The 21,052-nt window shown below is 35.0% G+C and overlaps 1 protein-coding gene across 7 annotated transcripts in view; it reads left to right on the top strand.

The window, feature by feature from the left end:
- The window catches only part of BAZ2B (bromodomain adjacent to zinc finger domain 2B), a 457,412-nt gene that overhangs the window by 371,068 nt on the left and 65,292 nt on the right, over nucleotides 1–21,052 (top strand). For all 7 annotated transcript variants that reach the window (XM_066346467.1, XM_066346473.1, XM_066346468.1 and 4 more), the window contains 6 exons: nucleotides 657–717; nucleotides 1,477–1,585; nucleotides 1,851–1,952; nucleotides 13,783–13,993; nucleotides 20,690–20,782; nucleotides 20,893–20,954. In XM_066346467.1, the coding sequence (XP_066202564.1) occupies nucleotides 657–717; nucleotides 1,477–1,585; nucleotides 1,851–1,952; nucleotides 13,783–13,993; nucleotides 20,690–20,782; nucleotides 20,893–20,954 (638 nt within the window). The remainder of the gene's footprint in view (nucleotides 1–656; nucleotides 718–1,476; nucleotides 1,586–1,850; nucleotides 1,953–13,782; nucleotides 13,994–20,689; nucleotides 20,783–20,892; nucleotides 20,955–21,052) is intronic.

The raw sequence follows: 21,052 nt of genomic DNA, 5'->3' as shown, positions 1-21,052 counted from the left end.
AAGAAAATATAGATGTGTATAGTGAAATACTGTGTTGTTTTACTTATTTCACTCTTTTCTTGGAAATTTCTAGTTTTGCTTTTATTTGTCACAAGCCAATATGATATTCTACTGATTAAAATGTGTGTATTAGTATTTGTATTTGTGAAACTTGGTCATCATCTATGAAAAATTTTATATGTAATCATAATCCAGTTCCTTTTTACTTAAAGACCTAGTTGTATTTTAAACTATGGATTTATATGAACATAGATGGTTTATTATTTTTAAATGTATGAGCTAGCAGTTGAAAATTTTCAGCATCTTAAAACTATTTTCAAAGAAAATAACTGTATATAGTTTACTGAAACTTCCCCTCTTCTACTTTAGCCATTTTTTAAATAACAAAATGAGAGGAAAGCTATATATTTCTACTTGCCTTGTATTCTCTTTGGAAAGAATAGTTTCTGTTATGCAAACCAAAGGGAAAAAAAAGAAACTCTATGTTTCACAAGTTTGTTTTGTTGAACCATCTAAAAGTAATGTACAAGTTGTGGAACAACACTAATAATTCATCTAATTAAGATATTTTATTTCAAAGAGAAGTTTCGAAACTATCAAAAATTGTCATGTGTGTAAACTAGTCTTTTATGTTAACTGGCTTAATTTTCTTGAAGGCACTAACAAAAGAAGAAGAGTAACAGATGAACGTGAACTGCGTATTCCTTTGGAATATGGGTATGGAAAATCAGATTTCCCTGTGTGCTTTTCCTACACATGTTTATGCATGTTTGATTTCTCATTCTCTGCTATTAATAAAGTGAATATACTACATAGTATTACTTAGAGCAGAAGATTTAGAACAAAGGGCAAATACGATGGTATGTCAGACACTGAAATGAAGTCTGACTGCTTTGCTTAGGTACGGCAGAGCGGGGGCGGGAGCGTGCAGCGGGTGGGAATATGACTGAAAAAGAGCAACCACAATCGTTTGGCAAAGAGCAGGGATGCAGTTAAGAGTGTCAGAGGTTGTGTGAAGATAGAGTTAAAGGACACAGGGAAAGACATTGTGGGCAAGACTGAGGGACTTGGCCAGAGTTTGGCTAAAATGGTTTAATTGGAACTGAACTACATCCAAGAGCTGAGAACCAGGTCTGCTTTCCTCTTCTCACCTCAAACTTTTCAGATGTAAATAATCAGAATATATTGACATGTTATTGAATATGTCTCAAAGTGATACCAGTTATGATTTCTAAAAAACGTAATGGAGTTTAATATTTGTAACTTGAGTTTTTGATTAATTTTTAATTGACTTAGCTAAAAATTGAAATAAATTTAATAGTAAATGCATCTGACTTATACAATCAGTTAGTTTAACATTTGTTTCTTTGTCATTTTCATATTTCCTAAAGATCATGTATTCTTAAAATTTTTTTTTTTAGATTTTAGGTTTTCTTAAATTAAGTATGTTATAATTCTCATTTCTGTTATGCATAGCTGGCAGAGAGAGACAAGAATAAGAAACTTTGGAGGGCATCTTCAAGGAGAAGTAGCATATTATGCTCCATGTGGAAAGAAACTTAGGCAGTACCCTGAAGTAATAAAGGTATATACTTTTCAGCAAAGAACATACATTTGGTGCCTATTATGCATGCTTATGGAATAAAAAGTATACTCCTTTGTCAGATAAGTTCCTTGATGGAAAATATTCTCTGTATGGGACTAATAAATGCTTAACCTAAAATGAACGCCTATAAATCCATAACCCCTGAATAGAAAATGCAAAACATTAGTGTCCTGAAGATAGCTATACAGCAAAGCTGGGTTGTCATTATTAAAACCTGAAGTGGAAAAATATGTGATTTTTTCAGTATCTCAGCAGAAATGGAATAATGGATATCTCAAGGGACAATTTCAGCTTCAGTGCAAAAATAAGAGTGGGTGACTTCTATGAAGCCAGAGATGGACCGCAGGTACCCACTTTTTACAAAGTACAGTTTTTGAACCAAAAAGTAGTGCATAACCTCCATTAATTAAGTTTCACTTCACTCTGTTAGTTAATTGGTATAGCTATACATAGACCTTTCTGATAAGCACTCACCAAGTCCTCAATTTACTGTTTTAGTAACAAGGAGCTTTGACATAAATGTCTTTTACAAATTTGTAAGTAAACTTTTTTCTGTTCATTAATTCTGTCAATAACTTTTCAGTTTATACAGGTATAAGAGTATCTGCATGTTCATGCGAAATATATTAAAGTATTAGTTCCCTGAAAGGTAAACAGTGTTTTAAAGATTAATTCGAATAAGAAAACGTGGTTACAAGTCAGACCAAAAGAAGACTAATATCCTTAGTTTTTTGAAGAATCTAGTCATTTAATTGTGACATGCTACATGATCCATTTGCACAAGTTTGGTAATTTTGGGAGGGAGTAGGGTACAGATTCGCTTAATATCAGGTAATTAAAATTGCTGCTTTTTTTCAGAAATTGAATTTTAAAATTAATTTTACACAGTTCTGAAAATATCACCACAGCTCCCTTTGAGCTTGAAGGTTAAGTATACAGCCTCATTAATCAGAGCAAAGAGCCTACCACGAAGAGCTCATTTCCTATATTTTTTCTTTTATGTTTTGCTTTTGTTTCTTACTTGGGTACAGCTGCATATGTTTATTATTCCCTTCAACTTGATTGGCTCCATTGCAAGAGGTCCTAGTTAAGGAGTGAGAAGACCTAGATTCTTGTTAATCCATGAAGTGGTTTTGTAATTTCAAACAACAACAAATAATACCCCCTTTTCCCTCAATTTATCTGCAAAATAGAGACAATAATTTTACTTCTGCTTCACAGGATTAAGGTGAGGTGAAAATGAGATCACATGCATGAGAATGTTTTGAAAGTTTAAAATGCTTAACCAACTAAAGTTGATATTTTCTTTCTTGATTGAAACTTTCTTCTTTTTGCCCTATTATAGCTCACAGAAATAATTTTTTTCTAACAATTAATATTTTCTATGGTGGGTAGGCAGGCTTTTTAAATTCTATCTTATACTCTAGTTTTATACTTACAGAAATAGAAAAGATATTCCTTATTCTGCAAGAGGTTTATTTTGAGAGCTTGAAAATTAAGGGAAATTTTTAGGATCACACAGCCTTAAACAGGCAGGACATAACTAGAAATCGTGGTGGGTTTTTTTTCATCATATAACCAATTTTCCAATTTGTTCAATATTTTTAAAGGAGCAAGTAGTGTTCAAATCTACTTGTTTGTTTGCGATTCTTCTAAAATGCCAAAATGTATTTAATTTGAGATTTAACTTCTTTATGGAAATATATGCTGTATTTTTCAATTTTTATTTTTTAAATTAAAAAATAAGTTTAACTCAGACTAACTCTAAAATTCTCAGTTTAGAACCACAGTGGTATTTTACGCACTCCATATATACTGCATCAGTTTTTTAGTCACAACGCATATTAGAAGGCATATTAATTTTACCTAAAAATCCATCACTTATTTATTTATTTATGTATTTAAGCATTTTTATGAAGTGAGAAGCGGGGAGGCAGAGACAGACTTCTGCATGTGCCCAACCGGGATCCATCTGGCATGCCCACCAGGGGGCGATGCGCTGCCCATCTGGGGTGTTGCTCTGTTGCTACCGGAGCCATCCTAGCACCGGGGGCAGAGGCTTGGAGCCATCCTCAGTGCCCGGGCCAACTTTGCTCCAATGGAGCCTTGGCTGCGGGAGGGGAAAGAGAGAGACAGAGAGAAAGGATATGGGGATGGGTGGAGAAGCAGATGGGTGCTTCTCCTGTGTGCTCTGGCTGGGAATCAAACCCGGGACTCCTGCACACCAGGCCAGTGCTCTACCACTGAGCCAACTGGCCAGGGCCTCATCACATTTTTAATCTCCTGGTTTATATTATCAAATCATTACTTATTTATGCCAAAGATAGCTTTATGTTTTTTAGATCAGTACATTTTTGTTCTGAGAGCAAAGCTAATTGCTGTTCAATACATAAAGGATTTTTAGTTTTGTATCAGTGATAATTAGACTTAATCTCTAAAGCCTCATTAGGCAGAGCAGACTGTTCTTTGACATCCATTCACTTTTTATTAAACATAATCAGTGCTTTCCAAATCTATATTGTCTTTCTGAGAGATTAATTTCAAGCAAGGAAATATGGATTACTAAATCAGAATAAGTTAAGCTGCCAACATTTCAGAAGACTGCTGAGGGAAAATATTCATAATTTTAAGGGCACTTCTCTCAGTTAAAAAGAAATTAGTTGGGTTCATTTTAGGATACTTTTAGAGAACAATTAAGGTAAGTAATCCAAAAAATGTTAAGTTAATTAGAGGTGCATATAGTTGTAGAGCCATACACATATCTATATACTGTATGTTTATAAATATGTATAAGCATATAGTTAATCAAAAATGTATATTATTATGTAATATTCTATGAAAATGAACAAAGATTATGTATTTTTATTAGAGTAAATATGCATAATAATTTTGATTGGCCTGCATATTGTAGAAGATGCTCATATAGTTTGGGACAAAGACACTGTCACCATGCAGTGATGATTTGAATGTGTTTACAATAGGTTTGCCTTTATACAAACTGTGTAAATGCCACAATGGTTGTATACAGGGTGGGGCAATAGTAAGTTTACCATTGTGAGTACCTGAAACAGTTTATTTTTGTATTATTACTTATTGCTTTATTTTTTATATATAAAACAAATGTAAACCTATTTTGCTCTACCCTGTATATATCTAAAAACAAAACTATACATATTGGAAGACTGGTAGGAAAAGCCTCAAAAGTTTAATGGTGTTTGAAATGGTTGGTGGTACAAATGGATCTTTTTCTTTTCTGTATTCTTACATGTTTCATATTTTCTAAAATTTTCTTATATTACATATATAATGTGAAAAAATAATTTTTTATTTAAAAAACGTAAATACTTCTATCCTTTATAATCCAATAAAGGCTAATCTTTCAGTTTCCTACACTCATGGAGATTGTATACAGTGATTTTAAATGCTACTGCTACAGTGTTTCAAGCTTCATATTTTTGGGGGGTGTTTGATAGCAAATGAAATGCTGTATTTGGAGGCTCATTAGTATTTTTATTTATTTTTTGGTTGTTTAATACATTTTTTTCCTTTTTATTGAATTTATTAGGGTGACACTGGTTAACCAAATTATATAGGTTTCAGGTTCACGATTCCACAACACATCATGTGTACATTGTATTGTGTGTTTACCACCCCAAGTCAAGTCTCTGTCCATTACCATTTACACCCTCTCCCACCTCCCCCCAACCCCTGTCCCTGGCAATCACCACACTCTTGTCTGTTCTTCAGTTTCTCTTTTTTTTATTTTTTGCTCAATCCCTCCACATAACCCACCCCACCCCCTCTACAGCTGTCAGCCTGCTCTCTAGGTCATTAGTATTCTTAATCATTCTCCTAACAAAACATTTGCATTGGAAAATGTATTTTCCCCATCCTATTTTTCTCTTTTCTTTTAAAATGTACCGAAAAATCCAGCAATATTAGTCCTATATAAATTCTAATTTTGTTTAAGGGATTTTAAAAATTGCAACAGCAGTACTTCAAAACTCTGTATTTTACAGATGAAATTTAGGAGATGATAATTTCTGCTAGAAGATAATATCTGTAGTGGGGGACCATGGTTATTTTGTATAAGTTAATAATTTTTGACCTAATAGATTCTGAGGTTAAGAAAGTAATTATACATATATTTATTAATAGCAAAATTTTGTTGAAAATATTGGCTAAGTTAGTGTACAGTATAATAATATTAGAGGTAGAGATATGAAAGTTTGTATTATTGAAACTTATGTAAATTTATCATTAACTACAGGACAACAATTTAATGATTACCTTTAAAAAAATAAAAAAGAAAAGCCCTAAATTCAAGTAAATAGGTAAAGTTGACCCAAGAAATGGAAGGTGTGGCTTTAATCTAGTCATTATCAGTTTTAGTTATTTCAGTCTACAAATGTGTTAAGAGACTTGTAGAATCAGTTATTTGGCAGTATTTACTTATACTTAAACAGCAAGCACTTCCTAGCAGCTTCTAAAGAAACCCAAATCATAGAGGTGATAGACTTCATGAAACAGAATGAACTATAACTATACTCCGTGCTATACCAGCTGGCTACCTGCTAACGAAATCCTCTTAACTCTTTTACCCAGTGAAAGGGGATAAGATAAATAGATTTCTAACAGACTTCTCCATGACATTATAATGAACTTGTTGAACCTAATTTTTATCTTTGTTTTCATTTTATTTTGTTTCTGAGTGTCAGAATAATGGAAAGTAAGGATGAGGTAGACATGGTTTGGTAAATATAAAGTAAGGTTTTTAAAATATAAATATTATGATACATAGATAATAAGGTTAAGTGTGTTCATATTTTTATTAGGAATATATGAAGACTTCAAAATAAACTGTTAATGACAAAGGTTATCTTGAAATATATGATAACCTACTGTGAAAAGCATTTTTTGTGAATTGTAGAAAATATTTAAGCCTAAATGGAACAATTTTGCCCAATTTTTTTTTTCTTTAACCAGGAAGTTCATGAGCACAGAGTATGTGTATTTATGGTGTTCAGGCTAAAACAGCCAGGGAAAGGAAAGGTAGAAGAAGGAGGACGTTAGAAGTGACAAACTGAATGTTGCTTTCTCTATTCAAGAAGTATTTTTTTATAAAGGGTATTTCTTTTTAATGGCATAAGGCCATGAGAATAGAAAAATGTCTATAAGTCTTACTGAAAGAGCCCCTTTTCTTAGTCACTTAATCAATAAATATTTGTGGCAAATAATGTGCCAGGCATTTTTTTTCCAAGTGAATTTCCCTAAAGGCATTTTCCATAAAGAAAATTGTGAACACATTTCACGACGGAAATGAACTTGAATGCCTGGCTTTGAGGAAAAATTAGTCTTCATAGAGAAAACGGAAGGATACAAAAGAAGTAGAAACTATGATCACTCAGAGGAGCTCCTTGTTTGGGAAAGATAAAACACTAAGCACAGTGTTGTCCCTTTAAAATCAGGGTTTTGTTATGAGGAATAAAGGAAGACTTCACAATAAAGCAGGCAACACATGATCTTTGACATGACTGTAATGCTGGTAATTGTTTCAAATAAGTAAAGAACAAAAGATTGGGAGTCAGCAACCAGGGTTCTAATTCAACTCTGCTGTTAACTGTCAACACCTAATGCAAAATAGCTGTGGGCACATAGGGGCTCTGAGAACATGAAAGATCACTACCAGAAATCTAAAAGTCTGGAAATTCATTTATGTCACTAATCTACCAGGTAGGATTTTTGATGGCTAGACACAGGCCTGTACTTGAAGGACAAATATATGAATTCAAGTGTGGAGCTAAGAAGGTATTTTTGAAAGTCATGACTCTTAGAAAGTAACCTACTGTAACTGTAAAGCATAGTCAGTATTGTGGAAATAATTGTATCAAACCACATCTTTCTCCACTGTTCTTAATGGTTGACAGCCATCTCTCAGTATGAATGGCTGTTCTTACTGTGTCACATCTCTAAAGTGCTATTCAGTATATGATATTAATAAACTATATGATTAGAGTAAATTAAGAATCCCCAATGCCATAAAGTTTATGGTATAAAAACTCACTATACTTGCCGCTGGCACCATAAAGTAGCTAAAAATAGACATTATACTAAACTGTGAAATAGGTGTAAAGAAATCCAACAAAATTTTAATTTTTCTCATGATATTAACTTTAATTGTTCTATTAAAATTTGAAATGTCAAGTTCTGCCAAAAATATTTGATGCCCTTGCTTTGCTTGTGCCTTAAGATTTTTCTTAGATTCCTAGCAGGGCAATAGGTCTTAATTCCTCTGTGATGTGTGTGTGTGTGTGTGTGTGTGTGTGTGTGTGTGTATTTATTAGAGGAGGATTTTAAGATCAAGTCTCAGCCATGGCCAGTTGGCTCAGTGGTAGAGTGTTGGCCCAGTGTGTGGATATCCAGGGTTCAATTCCTAGTCAGGGCACACAGGAGAAGCAACCATCTGCCTCTCCACTTCTCCCCCTCTCACTTCTCTTCCCTGCAGCCATGGCTCCATTGGACCAAGTTGGCCCTGGGCACTGAGGATGGCTCCTTGGCCTCCACCTCAGGTGCTAAGAAGGGCTCGGTTGCTGAGCAACAGAGCAACACCTCAGATGGGCAGAGCATCATCTTCTAGTGGGCTTGTCAGGTGGATCCCTGTCTGGGTATATGCAGGAGTCTGTCTCTGCCTCTCTTCCTCTCCCTGAATTAAAAAAAAAATGCCTTTTAGGTATAACATTCTATAACATTCTAAAAAACTTTAAATTAATTATTATGAAAAAATTCTTAAGGGAATACTATCAAAGAGGAAAGTAGTGAAAAACAATAACTTTGTTTACTTGAGCAATGGTTAAATTTACTGAAAATTATTTAGCAAAAACTATTTGGTAAGTGATCAATTCACTGATCTAAAATTGTCAGACCAAATACTGTACCTTAACCCAGATTTAAAACATTCACCACAGCTCTTTTACTGGGATTTATATGGGTCGCATTTCAGAAAAAATAAGAGTAGAACTCACCCATTCACTTATATAACAAAGCATACAAGAAGCACGAGGCATCTCAAATATTAACACGAGAAACTAACACTTAGAAGCCCAGGACTACAGATTCAAGGTCTATTGCTGCAGCAAAGTCTTAGTGATAAAATAAAAATCCTCAGTAACTTGGCAAATAGAAGTCATTCAGTGAATTGGCTTTTGGTGGATTGGTTTACATCATTTACTTATATACTGCTTGCTCCCCAAAGTAAATTAACCTACAATTATATAAAATCAAATAAAATTGGAGTAACAAAAGAAAACTAAAGAACCTAGGATATAAAATTGAAGCAGAAATGGGACTTGAGAATACATCCCATTAAGACCTAAACATGTTACTGGTAAACCACAAAATCAATCACTTTAGCTTTTTGGTAAAATGTAAAAAACCCAGTTAGACAATTCACTGCCAATTGCCCATGAGTTGTTGAGTCATAGTTTGGAGTATAAGTCGTGAAGAATAATAGAAGTGTTGAAATAGAAAGTTTTATTTAAATTTTTTATAATATCTTTTTTGAAATTCTGAATATCGAAAACATTTAAGAATTAATTCACTTAAAATAAATTTTCTTTATAGCTTTATTTAGTTTTTAAAGCATAAAAGACAGAGCAATAAATTTTATTTGCCAGTTTTCTCAAGTATTTCTCCATCTTGCATCTTAACTTTGTTCAGGAAGAAAACCTCACTACCACTTCTCTTTCCCGTGTTACTTAGAGACTACTCCAAACTTTTACGGTCTCCATTTAGGCTTGCTCCTTCGCACCCTGGCAGTCCTCTCTCTGTAAATGGCAATGACCAAGGTATTTACCTTCCCTCCTAGCTCTAATTCTCAGGCCGTAATCCAGACCACCATTATTGTGTAAGTGGACAATTGAGACAACTGTCTGTCCCAGCCTCTAAGCTCTTCCTCAAATTCATTACCACTAAGGATGTGGTCCTTGAATCACCTGCATTGCAGTAAGCTTGAGCCTAGGGTCCTAGTTAAAAATCCTGGTCCTTTTGGGGAAAAGACTCTCTTGTTTACTTTTAGGAAGTATCATACCTTATATAGAGTAGGTGCCTCCACAAATATATATTATAGTCTTATAGTGTACTTTTATAATGCATTACTGTGTACAGTATAGTGTACCTATATAATTACTTACCTTAATTATTTTTAATCTTCTGAAATAAAACATAAACCTCCTTTTTCCTTTTCTCTCTTTAGAGTATTAATAGAAGTGAATGTGTTATGGCTGAAGATTTAAATTAGTAACTATTGAAAGCATAATTATAATGGTATAATAGACTTAATCTGTCACTATCTGCATAGTGTTGATCATAGATTTTCTTTTTATCCATATCTTTTAAATCTTAGCAAAGAAAAATCATTTCCAGAAATAATTTGCTATCTTATTTTTAGAAATTAAGAAAAAAATAACTTTTCTGCCTAAGTTTTGATTGACAAAAATGCTTACAGCAAATGAATCAATTGGTGGAAATTATATTTGCTTATTTCAGGGAAATTTTATTGAGAAAAGTACTCTGGTTGTTTTGTTTTGTTTTGTGTGTGTGTGTGTATTTTTCTGAAGTGAGAAGTGGAGAGACAGAGAGACAGGCTCCCACATACACCCAATGGATCTACCTGGCAAGCCCACTAGTAGGTGATGCTCTGCCCATCTGGAGTGTTGCTCTGTTGCAACAGGAGCCATTTTAGCGCCTGAGGCAGAGGCCATGGAACCATCCTCAGTGCCCGGGCCTACTTTGCTCCAGTGGAGCTTTGGTGGTGAGAGGGGAAGAGAAAGAGAGAAAAGAGAGGGGAAAGGGTGGAGAGGCAGATGGGTGCTTCTCCTCTGTGCCCTGGCTGTGAATTGAACCCAGGACTTCCAAACACTGGGCTGATGCTCTACCACTGAGCCAACTGGCCAGGGCAAAAATACTTCTTTTTTATACTCAATTATTTTGGCTACCCTTAACTCTGTAATATAAGCTTTCGATTTGTCTAACAATTTCTTATTTTCTAAAGTCCAGGAGTCAGAAGACATTACTTATAATCTAGTATACACAATTCTCTTAGAAAATATTTATTTTATAAATGCCAAGGGCAAAATGTAAATGATTTAGCACTTGTATTTCTGTGCTAAATATTGGGCCCCAAATATTCTATTTCTTTTTTGACAGGTATGTTTTTCTTGATGAATAAAAACAACAAAAATTGTAACTGAATAAAAAATGATAAATTGGTTGAATCTTTTAAATCTTAGCTAAAAGTTGATTTTATTATTAATAAGATACTTTGAAAACTGAATGCAGACTCCTTGACAGACTCTTTTTATTAGTCTCTCTCTCTTGCTCCAAATGCCACAGATGTCATTTGTATATTTTTCAATTTATGTGATGCATACTGCCTTGGTGCTAAGAGCATAATAGAAAAATGAAAACCTAAACTAATCAAAGCTTCCCATAGTGCTGAACATAAAATTGTTTCAGTGGCTTCCTTCTTCATGGTTTATGGCCTAAAAATACAGTTAGTACAACTATTATTCCTATTGACTTCATTTGAAATGTCAACAATAAATTCTTATTTTTCTCAGAATTAATCTTTTTTTTTTTTTTTTTTTTCCTGAAGCTGGAAACGGGGAGGCAGTCAGACAGACTCTCGCGTGTGCCTGACCGGGATCCACCTGGCACGCCCACCAGGGGGCGATGCTCTGCCCATCTAGGGTGTCGCTCTGTTGTGACCAGAGCCACTCTAGCGCCTGAGGCAGAGGTCATGGAGCCATCCTCAGCGCCCGGGCTATCTTTGCTCCAATGGAGCCTTGGCTGCGGGAGGGGAAGAGAGAGACAGAGAGGAAGGAGAGGGGGAGGGGTGGAGAAGCAGATGGACGCTTCTCCTATGTGCCCTGGCCGGGAATCGAACCCAGGACTTCCGCACGCCAGGCCGACGCTCTACCACTGAGCCAACCCGCCAGGGCCTTTTAAATTATTTTTAACATGGGAATTACTGAAAGGAATTTGTATAGTTACTATTTTTAACATGTAGATATGGACTATATGCTTTAATGTTTTTTTCTGACACAGTTCTGTTTTGACATAATCTTGGCTGTGCTTTCATGGCTGAATATTGTGCTCACTTACCAAGTATAAGAACATGTTTAGAATGAGCCAGTCTTGGGTTTAAATCACAGTTCTGTTCCTTAGGAAATTATTTAACTTCATTGGGACTGAATTCCCTCTGTTGTACTCTAGGAACAACCAAAACCCTATATTAGATAGAGCTGATGTAAAGATGAAAGTATATTATATATTCAGAATGCTTGAAATAAAGCACACTGCTTGAAATGTGGGATGTAGCTGTCCTTGGTCATGGTAGCAGGGGTATTATTTGTATTTTTAGTACTCACTGAATGCAATATTCATACACTCCTTGCCCCAGGTAAGGAATCATGGCACAAAGTAGAACTCAAAACTTTTGATTGGTTTTGGTTACAGAACTACCCATAGTGTTTCAAGTCAAATTCCTCATTTTAGATTCTTTTATGAAAAAAGCACATTTATAAAATTTCCTTAACCTTCACACTAAATTAATTATCTCTTTGAAAAAAGAAATAGTTTACTAAACTTCTTTAGAAGGATTAGTTTTCTATATGTGAATATATTACTTTGGCCATAACTATAAGTAAGGTAATACAACATTTTATTTGTTTTGATTAACATATGGAAGGAAATGAAAATCAGACTCAGTTTGTGTTTATGCACTGAGCAGGATAATGAGTCCTGCGCATAGCACATTGTGCCGTTGTATGTTTTTCTGTTTCTGTTAACAGTGGCATTAGCTAGAAGGAAAGAAGGAGGATGGGGATACGAGGTGAAGGGCAACGGGGGAGAATGGGGATGGAAAGAGACTTTGCTTGGGGCAAAGGTGCACGGTGTGGTGTCTAGATGGTGTTATATTGAGTTGTACACATGAGACCTGTATAGTTTAGTGAACCATGTCATTCCAGTAAACTCAGAAAAAAATCTTAAATCTCAAATAGACGCAAAAGTAGACAGAATAATATACATCAGGTACTCATCATCAGCTTTAGAAATTATCATATGACCAATATTATACCCCCATTGCTTATCCTCTTCTATACTTTGCGGAATGGACAAATCTTGTTTCATCTGTAAATATTTAGTTTTCTACAAAAGTACCGCAGTAACATTATCACACTTTAAAATAATAATTTCTTAATTTTCTCAAATATTAGTCCTTGTTCAAATTTCAGTTGTCCCATAATTGTTACAATTTTCTGACCACTCTGTTTGTTTGAGTCAGTATTATAGATAAGGGCCACACGTATCTTTGGGATTGTTTAATATATATTGTAAGGTTTCTTATAGTCTAGGTACTCCCTGAAATTTATTTTTTGAAGAAACTGGGTAATTTGTAGAATTTCCTATAGACTAGATTTTGCTGTATAATCTAACATTCACTTCTCACCCTCTTTTCCTGTGATATTACAGTAATTAAATCTAGAGGCTTAATCGATTCTAGTTTTGATTTTTTGGTAAGGCAGGACTAATTTAGAGGTGTGATGAAGTGAACCTCCATTAGGAAGCTAATGTCTATCTGGTGTCTCTTTTTGGTGATTGGCAACCATTCAAGTTAAATGCTTAGATCCATTAAATTCATCAGATATGCAAAACACTGATATTTTAACTGTTACATTTCTTCTTTATTTGTTATCTATAATAGTTCTCTGAAGAGAATCTTTCATTGGTTGTTTAAATAGCCTGTTTGACTATACTGATGTCCCATGAGAACAATCCGTAGGGTGTCATCACACAATAAACATTTTCAATTATCTGCCAACATTATGGTCATTATAGTTCAGAAATGGTGACAAAGGTGTATGTTGCTATTTATATGTTATAGATGTATAATTCTCTTTAGGTATTTAAAGTTGAAGACATTAAAGTAAGAATACCAAAATTATGCCAAAGGCCATTGACAAATATAAATGTAAATTAATTTAAAAATATAATTACTAATGTTTGTATCTGCTTTATAAATTTCAAAATCTGTAAATTTACCTAGAATTTTCTGATCTGTTGATCACTCGTGTTTATTTTGTAACATATTATTTCTCTGAAATTTTGATTCAAAGGGAATGCAGTGGTGTCTTTTGAAAGAAGAGGATGTCATTCCTCGTATCAGAGCGATGGAAGGCCGTAGAGGAAGACCACCAAATCCAGACAGACAGCGGGCAAGAGAGGAATCCAGGATGAGACGCCGGAAGGGTCGACCTCCAAATGTTGGCAGTGCTGAATTTTTAGATAACACAGATGCCAAACTGCTAAGAAAACTGCAGGCTCAAGGTAAAAAACATACTGTGTTTGACACTGCAAAAACCGTACTAAAAAGTATGTTTATTAGGCTTTTGACTTATGAATGACTGATATTGTAGATATTTGTGTTATAATAAACGAGACAGTAAGGAGTCCCACTGGTAACTGGAGTTCTTTGATTAGGTAAACTCCTTTCAAGAGCCACACTTATAAACGTCCTACCCTCTGTGTTTAGAATTTGTGATAAGCTTTTAAGGCTCACACAGAAAAGGAATCAACCAGCACTTGGCACACACCTTAAGGTTGTGCCAACCTTCTGGAAATTCTCATTTTAACAGCTCCCGATTCCTTGAGGTGGCACAAGGGAATAACTCCAAAATATGTGGATCTGTGGAGTAAATTTTCAGAGAACTCCAATTACTGGTAAGTAACCCCAGTCTTTTAGTTTGGGTTCCTCTGTAATTTGGATATGTTACATATATTTTCCAAATGCCCAACTAATAGATTTAAATTAAAATGTATTCTTTTTAAGATCAACATAAATTATCACTTACCAAGTACAAAGTACTCATAATAACTTCAAATGCATCTATGAATTAATTTTATACATAAAGTATCAACATGAAATTCTCCTGTTATGTCTGATACAGAGAATGCTGACTAAAATAATATAGTTCTGCTATGAGTTTGAGTTATAAATTATAAATGTGAAACCTCTTAAGGCATATATATATATATAAGCACATAGATCAATGTAAAAAAATTTAATTATAAAAATTGACAAAAATGACTAACGGGATTTTACTACTTCTCCAGTTTATTTTCCTGTAGAGAAAGCCTGATTTATTTGTTTATTATGAACACCATCATAATATTGACTTCTTTGTAGCTGCTTTGTTTTTATTGTAAAACAAATATCCACAACAAAAGTTTATAGACTAAAGTGTTTTAAAATAAGACAGCTTATTCTCACTCACTTTAAATACAGAACTTATGAGTAAAATTGTTAACAGTATTTTGTTAATCTGTCCAGAAGTGAGCACATACACTCCTGTGTGCATGTGCACACACACGCACACACTCATACATACAATGTAAGTATGTGTATATAACGTGTAATACTTACATCCCTTTTTATTTCTAAAATAAATGGATTTATAGTGTATATACTATTCAGCTTGCTTTTTTTTCCATGTAATTTTTCTTGAACATCTTTCTGTATCAAGGCTTGTAAATCTTCCTTATGATTTTAATGCTGAATAGTAGTAAGAAATCCACATATTGCTTTACCATACTTCATTTGGTCAGTCTCTGATGACTGTGTAAGCTGTTGCTTTCCCAAATAATACCGCAATACATATGTATTACACATATTTTTACATTCTTCTATAGGTATGGAGAATCTCTCAGTCAAAGGATATATGCATTTTTCATTTTGGTAAATAATAGGGAAATACTATCTTCAAAAAGTTTGTACCACTTTATACTTCTACCAATAGCAAGCATGCAAGTTAACTGCCTGGCATATAACTTAATGTCCTATAATTTTTCCTCCTACTTTGCATGTTAAATATTTTGATGTCATTTTATGTGGTTTCTATTAAGACTTTCATCTCCCTTGAATACTTGATTACTAGTGAAGGTTTTTTAAAATGTTAATACATTAACAGATATAGGTGTACATAGTGAGTTTTTATATTTATTATTGTCGTAAACCATTCACTCTTCTGAAGAATGTATAGTGGTAGGGAATGTGCATTGTTTGCATAAAATAAGAAAGCTTGATAGTAACTAGTATCCAAAACATGGGTTTTTCATTTCTACTACAAATATTAGTACCTAATCCAAAATGGCAGCTTGATATTTTCAAAATTAATTTTTTTAAAGATTTTATTTATTGATTTTGCAGAAAGAGGAGGGGGTGGAGTGAGAAGTTTTAATTCCTAGTTGCTTTACTTTAGTTGTTAATTTATATGTGATTGCTTGTTATATTTTCCTTTACTGGCAAGCCCAGGGTTTCAAACCAGTGACCTCAGCATTCTAGGTCAATACTTTATCTACTTCACCACCAGAGGCCAGGCAAAAATTAACTAAATTTTATTTTATCATAATAGAAGTTAATTATTCACCTTTTGCCCAATGACTTTGCTCCCTCTAGATTTTTTCTTTCTTTTTTCTTTTTAAAATTTTTCTTAAGTGAGAAGCAGGGAGGCAGATGGAAAGACTCCTGCATGTTCCCCAACTGGGATCCATTTGGCAAGCCGCCTACTGAGTGATGCTCTGCCTACCTAGAGCCTTTGCTCCAATGCTTGGTAACTGAGCTATTTTGGCACCTTAGGCGAAGCCATGGAGCCATCCTCAGTGCCTGGGGCCAACTTGCTCCAACTGAGCCATGGCTGTGGGAGGGGAAGAGAGAGATAGAGAAAGAGATAGGAGAGGTAGAGGGGTGGAGAAATGGATGGTTGCTTCTCCTGTGTGCCCTGACTGGAGATTGAACCTGGGTCATCCACATGCTGGGCAATGCTCTACCACTGACCCGACTGACCAGGACTCCCTCTAGATTTCAAATGGGTTTTTTGTTACATATTTCTCCCTTATTGTTATGTTGCATTTGCAAACATTGTTAGCTTTGACCTTACTGTGTGTGTGTGTATTCTTTCTCAACTTGTATATAAAGCAGTAAATGAATAATTATTACTAATATTTACCAGTTTACATGTTTTTTTTCTTGGTAAGAAATAAAGTAGGGACAAATCACTTTATCACCTTTTATTTCTAAAAGGCTTCTACATTGAAAGTTTGGGGGAGTTAAACTGAGTGGACTCTAGAAGTTTCTTTTTTTAATTTTTGTGGCAGAAACAGAGAGAGTCAGAGAGAGGGGCAGATAGGGACAGACAGACAGGAAGGGAGAGAGATAAGAAGAAACATCAGTTCTTCGTTGCGGTTCCTTAGTTGTTCATTGATTGATTTCTCATTTGTGCCTTGATGGAGGGGGCCCTACAGCAGACCGAGTAACCCCTTGCTCAAGCCAGTGACCTTGGCTCAAGCTGGTGAGCCTTGCTCAAACCAGATGAGCCCGCGCTCAAGCTGGCAACCTCGGGGTCTCGAATCTGGGTCCTCCACATCCCAGTCCAATGCTCTATCCACTGTGCCACTGCCTGGTCAGGCTAGAAGTTTCTTTTTTAAATTGACTTTATTGGAGTAACATTGGTTAACAAAATTATACAGGTTTCAGGAGCACAATTCTATACATCTTCAGTACACAGTGTTGTGTGTTCACCTCCCCAAGTGAAGTCTCTGTCCAGCACCATTCATCCCCTCATACCTTTTTCTATCTTCGCTCCCATCATCAGGCTATAGTATCATCTTGCTAGGATTCAACTAGACTGAAAAATTGAACTTAATTTGAGGTTCAGAACAATAAAATAAATGCAAACTTTGAACATATTTCTCAGAGACTACAGACAAGAGTCTGACATGGTTTGAATATGAAAATCAGACACATTTAGATTTTTAACGTATAAAAAGGCATCATAGAATCAAAGAAATGTATTATATTTAAAATATCTCTAATTCTATGTGAAAATAAACTTTTTACAAAATAAAGTTTTATGTTTGAAATTTAAACAGGTGATTATAACAGATACTTTTTAATTAATATTTTAAAGATATTTATAACTGATAGTATTTTTAGCAATGATAAACCAAATAAATGAGGAGCTATTTGGAGCGGTTTATTTCTCATAGCCTGAGTAAACTTTGTAGGTTTCTTACTTTACTCCCTCCGTTGTGTCCTTAGTTTTTTAACATTTTTTTCATTTCACATTTCTTACTGCTCCTAATATAAATTTTTTTCCTAATATAAAATTTAAGGTACATAATTTTAAAAATTAATCAAAATTATATCATTATGTCTTTCTTGCTAAAATGAAAAGATATGAGTTCAATTTAAAATATTTTCTGTACTAAGAGTTTAAAAATAAAAATTGTGTACTTGTGGGGCTTAAAACCAACTGATATATTAATTAACAATTATACATCTATATGTATTATAGATAATGTATATATATAAGCCAAACCTCTGTTATTAGTATCTATTTAGCTTGGAATAAAAGGTCATACTTAGGCCACATTTTTTTAACCAATTAATACATCTTGTTAAGTATTTACCTGATACTATCATAGATGAGAACAGTGCCCTTCAGGTAGGTTATTATCAGAGGTTGCTGACTCTGTGGGGCATTTTATAGATTTTTATTACCCAAAGAATATAGTAAATAGATCCTCTTTATCTAGCTCAGAAATTTTTGATGATATTTATAACCCCTAATAATGAACATTATTAAATTGGAGATCTACTTTACATCAGCTTCCCTTTCATCTTTCATTAACACTTCCAGTTACTAGATAAAATGAGACCCCTGTACATGGCCCTCCCCCTTTTAAGTCTTGATGATAGAAAATCAGCCATAGTGACCAAGTTTACCTCACCTGTTACAAGGATAAAGAGATGAGTTCTTATCTAAAATCTCAAAGGTTTAAAATTATGCCTGAATGGTGGTAGCACAATTGATACAGCATCGACCTGGGACCAGCTCAAAACTCCGATATCGCCAGCTTGAGCATAGGGTCGGTCACTGGCTTCAGTACAGGATCATTGACATGATCCCAAGGTCACTGGCTTGAGCCCACGGTCACAGGCTTGAGTAAGGGGTCCCTGGCTCTACTTGAGCCCTTCATTCAAGGCACATATGAGAAGCAATTAATGAACAACTAGAGCGAAGCAACAATGAGTTAATGCTTCTCACTCTCTTTTTCCTCTCTCTTTCCCTTCCTGTCTGTGTCTCTCAAAAAAAAAGTATTCACCGGTTGGCTCAGCGGTAGAGCGTCGGCCTAGCATGCGGAGGACCCGGGTTCGATTCCCGGCCAGGGCACACAGGAGAAGCGCCCATTTGCTTCTCCACCCCTCCCCCGCGCTTTCCTCTCTGTCTCTCTCTTCCCCTCCCGCAGCCAAGGCTCCATTGGAGCAAAGATGGCCCGGGCGCTGGGGATGGCTCTGTGGCCTCTGCCTCAGGCGCTAGAGTGGCTCTGGTCGCAACATGGCGACGCCCAGGATGGGCAGAGCATCGCCCCCTGGTGGGCAGAGCATCGCCCCCGGTGGGCGTGCCGGGTGGATCCCAGTCGGGCGCATGCGGGAGTCTGTCTGACTGTCTCTCCCTGTTTCCAGCTTCAGAAAAATTAAAAAAAAAAAAAAAAAGTATTCAAATTTTTTTTCTTAAAGGCTTCAAAAATAATAGCAAATAGACTGTGGAATCAGAAAAACCTGGATTTATATCTTGACTGTGCTATTTAACTTCCTTGAGCCTTGTTATTTCTTTTGTAAGTTGGATATAATATTGCCTATCTTATAAATTTGTTATGAAGATTGAACAAGATTATGTAAATTTTATTCTACAGTCAATAAATGGTAGAAATTATTAATAGAGCTCAACTAATTCAGTTGTTAGGCAATCATATTCATTATTGATGAATATAATATATAGATTTTTAATAACTTCATCTGTACATAGTTTAAAACAATGTTTAATGTAAAGTATTTTCCAAAATGATTTTATGAGTGGTATTATAACATACCACTTTTATAGTTAGAAGTATTCTGACCAGGTTTGCTACCAGAGAAAGCATGGCAAACATGTTTTCTGTATCAATTACCTGTTGCCACAATTATGCTGGGAAACAACCGACCACAAAACCTCAGTGGTGACTAGCACAAAGCATTCATTGCTTGTGCAGATGGAATCAGCTGAAGGTAAGTTAGGCGGCACTGCTGATCTTGGCTATTCTTGTTCACGTGTGGGAGTCAACTGGCTTCCGGGTTCCCAACTCCCAGCAGCCTAGCCCAAACATGTCCTCATAGTAAAGGGCAAGGCAAAGAGGAAAGTAAAAGGGGTACAAGTACAGTTTTCAAACTTCTCTTGCATCACAACTGCTAACATTCTATTGGCCAAAGAAGATCACATGACTGAACTCAGAGTCAAGGAACAAAAAAATCATTTCCATGTTTAATTGAAAGGAGCTGTAAAGTCATGTTGTAAGTGATATGGATGGAGGGTGGAATGAAGATCTGGGATCATTAGTTATGTTATCCTATTCCAGTCATACCTTTGTCCTTAAAAGCTATGAGAACCAAGTTGTCCTTTACTCTGTACTCCTTTTATTTAGGAGATTTAGTTCTTCTCTTTCACAAATGAAGATTTCACTAGAGACAGAAACTACCATTTTATAGTAGATTGAAATGTTAAGTTTAGGGTGACTTTATGTTTGTTTTATTTTAGGTTCTTTTTCTTTTTTATATATTTTGTTGTTTTTAAGACTGAAGTTATATCACGTTTTTTGCATATTAGCCACTACTTACATGCTAAGTAGCTATTACATGAAATGTGAAAAAAATGCTTAGATTATTCTCTGATGAGAATTAAGAGAAGCATCATTTTTGGGTAGTTCCATGTATGGGATCATATTTGTTGAAATAGATTGGCAATTTCTAGGGAAAATGAACATGATGTTTTTCTGCCACACCATTTTCCTACTTGGTACCTAACCTTAGGCAGTTTTCTTAAAAAATTATGTCCTTCATGATAATACCAGTTTTATAGCTTTCAGTTTGTTTCAGATTGGCAGTTACATAAAGTTGTTAATTGCGTTTTGAAATTCTGTGTTTTTCAGAAATAGCCAGGCAAGCAGCACAAATAAAGCTTTTGAGAAAACTCCAAAAGCAGGAACAGGCTCGGGTTGCCAAAGAAGCTAAAAAACAACAAGGTGGGCGATTTCAGTGATAACAAACTTGAAGAGTAAATATTGGGGAATTCATAAAAGACTTTTTTTCATTCTTTTCCTAATGCTATCTGTGCTTTGGTGTTTTATGACAGCAATAATGGCTGCGGAGGAGAAGCGAAAGCAGAAAGAGCAGATGAAGATTATGAAACAACAGGTAAGTGTGCACTCTGGAACTAACTCTTAAAACCCTGATGTTATTTGGTGGATCTATTTGTATATATAATACTACCATTATTTTCATTTTGATTTCTG

The sequence above is a fragment of the Saccopteryx leptura genome, chromosome 7 (assembly GCF_036850995.1).
Source record: "Saccopteryx leptura isolate mSacLep1 chromosome 7, mSacLep1_pri_phased_curated, whole genome shotgun sequence".
NCBI lineage: Eukaryota > Metazoa > Chordata > Mammalia > Chiroptera > Emballonuridae > Saccopteryx > Saccopteryx leptura.
The sequence above is the reverse complement of the archived record's forward strand: the minus strand, read 5'-3'. Positions and strand labels throughout refer to the sequence as shown.